General features: G+C 32.1%; 1 protein-coding gene across 1 annotated transcript; it reads right to left on the bottom strand.

Annotated features, from left to right (window-relative positions):
- Window positions 1-4,761: 4,761 nt before the first annotated feature.
- Window positions 4,762-5,942, bottom strand: LOC112727393 (acidic endochitinase-like). Its single transcript, XM_025777126.3, has one exon. It carries the CDS (start codon window positions 5,780-5,782, stop codon window positions 4,901-4,903), a length of 882 nt encoding a protein of 293 aa, XP_025632911.1. The 5' UTR covers window positions 5,783-5,942; the 3' UTR covers window positions 4,762-4,900.
- Window positions 5,943-6,474: the final 532 nt, after the last annotated feature.

Here is a 6,474-nt window from a genome sequence, read left to right as displayed (position 1 = left end):
GTAATGATGATAATCTAATCAAACTTCTTAGTTTATTAGGATTACAATCAGGGAGGGTCTATTTATGGTATATTCAGCCTCATTATTTTATCTTTTATTTCTTGCCGTAGAAGTACCAATGAAGCAAGACCATCAGCGAAACAAAATCCTTTAAAGCAAAACAGAACAAATATTTATGTTAGAAACAGAAAAATTCCTTTAAAGGAACCAACACTTTGATCCCAAATTAATTAAAGAGGAATGCAGAGAAATAAGGAATTAAAAGGGGAATTGCCCAAAGAATTGAAGAGAGTGAAAAGTGAAAAAAAAAACAAATAAGGAACGAAATAAAAATAAAAAGGAAAATAACAGATTGGGGTAGCCAAAATTAGGAGAAAGCAAAAATAGAGGGAATAAGAAAAAGAGAAAAAAAAAGGAATGAACCTCACCTCAACTAAACTGAATAGATGATTGCAAATGGTTGTGAGAGTAAGATTGATAATGTTGTTGCTAGGATTTGTTAGTTTATTTAGTGTGTAATGGTTTTGATTGTTGCAAAGAACGAAAGAAAGGGATGAATGCAGTGATTCCTAAAGCCATACCTGAACAGCACAAGAACTATGATTTCAAATGAGAAGAATTCAAAAATTGAAAGCCATACAAAATTATACCTGAACCGGTGGATGAGTACAGTTATTCCTGAACCGGTGGATGAGGATGACCAGTGAATGGCCGTTGTTGAGGTCAGTGATGAGATCGTGGACGGAGCGATGGAGAGAGCAACGGCAGTGAAAGAAGCTCCTGCGATGGAGAGAGCGTGGACGGAGAGAGGAAGAAGCTCTTCACTTGTGTGGAGTGTGAATGGATCAAGAGGGTAGGATCTGAGTTAGGGTTAACTCAATATTTCCGGCAGAATATTTTAAATTGCAGACAGATTTTCTGTCTATAATAATTTAATAAAACACAGCGTTTTTGTCCATTTAATTGCAGACGGATTTTCTGTCTGTAATCATTTCCCGCGAAAAAAAATTAATTTTTTCGACAGAATTATCGACGAATTCTCTTTTCCGTCTGTAATTTATGCAAATTCATTTTTTTGTTTTCCGACAAAACTTCCCTGGCAAATTCCGTCTGTATTTCCGTGAGATAAAATCCGTCGGAAATATCTGTCTGTAATAACTAGTTTTCTAGTAGTGAATTATGCATCAACTAAAGGACCCCAAAAAGGTTCTCTTTGCGCTTTCGACGACCCCATAAATGGATAAAAAGAAGGCCGGGCACGGGAAGGCAGCGATAATGAGAACGCACGATGCGGTGAGATCTTTCGTTGCTACGATGCACAAACAGAACACAGAGAGATTGGGCGTCGTCAGCAGATGCGTCGGGCTGACCGGCGAAGGTGGAGGCGGTGTTGGCTGGAGGCTGTAGTAGCATCGGTATGGCCGGTGGGAGTGTTGCGCCACGAGGTGAGGACCGAAGAAGATGACCACGAGTTTTGGATGTGTATTGAAAATTACGGTGAAATTAGGAATAACCGTATATAGTGTGAATGAGTTTAAATACTAATTTTAATTTTTCAAATTTCGAAATTTAAAACTAAATATTTAATTAATGATTTAATTTTTAATTTTAATTTTACTTTTTTTTAATTTATTATTCACATTGTTCACCACTAGTATTCTTTTTCTATACTTTTTCTAATAATAAATAATAAATAAATTAGAAGCCGTTTCACAATAATATTTACAATCATTTTAGCATGCAACACATGTAAAAATCATAAGTCTAGGGATACAAATTTGGTTATCGATAATATATATCAACACAAAAGGATTTGAACAGAAAGCCATCAATTTTTTCAATTTATTTTGCATATATATGCCGAAATATAAGTTACTGACCTAGTGGAATATTATCTGGAGCATCGTCCTTAATAAACTTAGTGTGATAATTTTCGAGCAACAATAAAAATGAACTTGGAGATTACAAATTTAGACCACCATCTAAAATTTCGTAAATCATTATTGGGACTAATAATTCATTGCTAATTGCACCGTTTACATGCTCAATCATTGCAAAAAAGAAAAAACGAAAGAGAAAAAAAGAATAATTTCCATAGGAATGATTTCATAATTTGGGAAATAAAAGAAGGGTACAGATAGTTGGTGAGAAGATGCGAAAGAAGAAGAGTTGACGAAAAGATGAGGAGGAGGATGGTTATTCATATATATGAGTGAAGAAAGGAGAGAGATTCACGATAAGAATTTGATTTTGTGTGGAAAATCCTTATTTCAATCATCTAGATAAACAACCACCTCTCCTTTTCACGGTGAGTTATAGCCTACACCAGTTCAAATAAGAAGATTGATGCACCTATTACTGCTAACACAGGTAAGTGTATATGTGTCCTGTTATTTGATAAATTTTAATATGACCATTATACTATAACCGAATAGATAAAAAATATTAATTGCAATGTTGTCTTTTTTAAACAAATGGAATGGACATATGAAAAAGTTCATCCAATGGGTTGGGTTCGGTTATCTAATTTTGGACTAGTCCTTTGTACACGACGCTAACCAAAAAAAAAAAGACAAATTTATTATGTTTGTTATACAAATTTATGTCACTTTTACAAATTGGTTAGAAACGGATCATCGGTTTTATTATGTTTGTTATATCAAATTTATATATTAATTGGTAAACAGCAATATTTGAGAGAGAATATTAAAATTATATTATATAATATAATATTTATAATTTTATACATAAAATATTTATAATTGTATATTTATTACATTTAAAATTATATATAATTATTTTAATAATAATTAATTAATATTAAATAAGATCACTTTAAATTATTTAGACTAATTTTTTATTATTTTTAAAATATTATTGATTGACAAAAAAATATTTAATAATAAAAATATTAGTCAAAATTTATTAAAATTTATTATTTTTTATTTTATTTAATATATCTTATAATAAATAAATAATAAATAAAATAAAAATAGACAGTTTAAATTAATTATTTTTTATTTCCCTAATTTTACTAATTGGCAAATTATTGCATTCTTTCCGCTCTCCAGTGTTTGTCCTAATATCCGTCTCATTAACTTTAGGGAATACTTTCATAAAGACGTGTAAAATGTCTTTTTGTAAGGACACTTACGTATCGCATTATTATTCGACGTATTAATGAACCGATTATTTTTGAATTTTTTAACAAATTAAAATAAAACCGATTTTTTGTATAACAATAGCAATAAATCTAATTTTTTTGGAGATCTAATTGTATTTTTAAATTTTTAGGGATTCAAATGTCTGCAAAACAAAAAGTCAGAGATATATTTGTCTTTTTATCAAAAAAATTTAAAGATATTCGATTTAGATTCTGTAATTCGATCGGATCAAATTGGGTCTAATAATTATAATACGGACAATTGGGTTTATTATTGTTGCTATAATAAATCGATTTTATTCTAATTTATTAAAAAATAAATTATTAACCGCTTTAATAAAAATATCTAATAATAAAATAACACATATAAATATTTTTTAAAAAAAGATATTTTTAATATCTTTATTAAGGTGGTCTCTTTAACTTTATTATAATTCAAAAGCAAGCTTTTATTTAATTAATTAATGTCTAAAACTTTTGTCGTACATGAACCGTGAGTGATAATTATATTTCTTTATATGTAATGTCCAAAACTTTTTATCGCATAAAAGAATTCTTGTGTATATCATAATTAAAAAGGATAAAAATATATATAATAATTAATAATTTCTCCAAAACTTTAATTAATCAATTAATTTAATTTCATCTTTGTACACATGCAGTTCATGCTAATATCCAATTAAAGCAATGGGAGAAACAAAGAGGTACTGAGCTATAGGATTGTTGTCACAAATCTATTATAAGTTGCTATAATTTTCTTCGTGGTCCATCTGAAAAGTGGAATATATATGGTTTGATGAGGATAAATTAATTAGACTATAGACACAAGCCTATGGGATATGATGCAGAAAATAGAAATTTGTGCCAATAATATAAGCTGTCATGTGGTTAACACTTAACATGCATGTTTATTACTTTTTCTAGGGAAAAAAAAAACCATGGTGGTGGTATGTTAGTGCTACTGCATGCAAAAATAATATACCTTATATCGGAAATAGAGGGTTAAATGACAACATTTTATAGAGTTGGATATTTCATTATTTGAAGAGACTACATAAGGCCTTCAAACACAATTAACTATTGGTACTTAACAATTAAAGGCCCAATACACTTTTTAAAACAATTTTAATACATTTTTTATCGGCCCAAAATTCAACACGTATTGACAATGAAAGTGTGACAGCACACAGGTGCATCAATCTCCTCATTTGGACCTGTGGAGGCTATAACTCACCCCTTTTCACCAGCATATTTCGTCCAATTACTCAGAAAAATAAACTCATTAATTTTTTTGTCATGCATCATAGTTAGTTAGAGAAACTACGAACAGTGTGTTTTCTACACGCGTGGTGTTCTAATACTGGTTTACGTGTTGTTGCTAGCCATCTTTGTAATTTTAAATAAATTTTGACCGTATAAAATTTAGGATGTTTAAAATTGATGACTTTGATAGTTTAACATATTTATTATTTGTTAGCTGGTTCTTTATTGCTACCAATTTTTTCTGAGAGTATGTTAAATAGTTTTCATCTCTCGCAATGTATCGCCATTGTTATATCTTAAAATGTTATCAGAATCCAAATCCAAACAAACAAAAATTGTCAAGAAATTCCTGGATCGTATTACTCTGGATCATCCATTATTACTTTTTATTATTATTATATATATTATGAAAGTGTTAAAGTAGCACTCAATAGGAACAAAACCTACTGAATGCTGCTACTTGCTAATAATTAATTAAACACTTCCCTTAATGGCATCACTGTATTTGTTCTGAACATCGTTGAATCTGTCCCAAATCATGACACCACCGTACTTGGCATTGTTCTCGATAGCAGGAAGAACCTGAGAAGTGAGCGCATCCGTGGGAATATAACCACTCCCCGCGGCGGCCGTAGAAGCCGGCACCCCCAAGAACACTTGCTTAGCCTGACTTCCGGTCCACTGGTTCCACGCGCTAACAAGACTGTTAATATTTCCACTAGCATAATTGCACGGAGGGTTGTTATAAAACTGAACCCAAACATAGTCAAATAAACCGGTTTGGATAGCAGAATCCAAATGTGCATCAGGGTAAGGACACTGTGGTGCCGCAGAAAGATACACCTTCTTCTGCTGGCTGAATCCGTTGAGGTTCTTTGCAAGTTGATCCCAGAACTGTCCTCCACCAGCTTCGATGTCGAAGTCGATGCCATCAAGCACTGCATCACCCAACGGCCTTGAGTTTGACGATCCCCCAAGAAAATTGTTCCACAGGTAGTTTGCTACCTGTGTGGCGTCATCGGTAGAGCTCAGGGAGTAGCTGCCGGCACCGCCACCAAGGGAAAGGAGTACCTTTATGCCTTTCCCTTGGCATGTCTTGATGTCGTTGCCTATGGAAGCGCAACCGCCGTTGTCGGGTGTGCAGTGGCCAGCAAGGTTCAGTTCCGGGGTTTGGCCGTTGCCGAAAGTAGACAAGAACGCTATGTTCACAAACTGGTAGTTCCCAGTGTTGCAAGCATCTGCTAGCGATCCTTCGCCACCGTTTTGGCCCCAGTAGACCGCAATTCCAGCAGAATTAGCTGAAACTTGCAACAGTTGGAATAGCAATATGGATGAAAACCATTTGAGGGTTGCCATGATTATTTTCCTGGAATTATTATATAGTAGTTTCTCACGGTTTGGTTCATGAATGTAGAGAGGGTGCCATTTTATAGGAGTTGGAATGGCTTGTAAGGACAAAGTTAGGTGAAGCAATTTTGAAAAAAGCCTTCTTGATATGAAATTATTACTTGCATAGCTCCTAGGTTGGAAAAGTAAGATGCGTGTATATTTAAAGAAGTTAAGACGATGAAGAAGTCGTCCATGCGTAGCAGCCATGCGTAGCAGCCATGCATCTTGAGTCTTGACTACGCTTGACTGACTTTCAATAGTAAAACCAAGACAAGCTCGCAAAGGACAGCAGACCACAATAAACAATCACGGGAAAGAGAAATGCAATGGCCAACAAAATTTATTAATTTTGGCCATTATTTTTAGATATTAATTTATTTTTTTATTTTATTAGTTAATAATACATTTTAAATTTATATTTATAAACATTAATAATTAACTAATAGTCAAAATCAATATATTCTATTAATCCTCCAGCATTTTTTAACAATAAATATTCTCCATTGATTATGTTTTAGTCGATTTTTGTAATAAGTATTTTAAAATTATTTATTAAAAGAGTAAAATTTATTTTCTATCTTTGAAGTTTATTAAATGTTTTAAAAATATCATTAAATTTTATTTTATTTTAATTTTATTTTAAAATTTTCAATTTACAT

This window comes from Arachis hypogaea, chromosome 12 (assembly GCF_003086295.3).
Source record: "Arachis hypogaea cultivar Tifrunner chromosome 12, arahy.Tifrunner.gnm2.J5K5, whole genome shotgun sequence".
In the NCBI taxonomy this organism is placed as follows: Eukaryota; Viridiplantae; Streptophyta; class Magnoliopsida; order Fabales; family Fabaceae; genus Arachis; species Arachis hypogaea.
The sequence above is the reverse complement of the archived record's forward strand: the minus strand, read 5'-3'. Positions and strand labels throughout refer to the sequence as shown.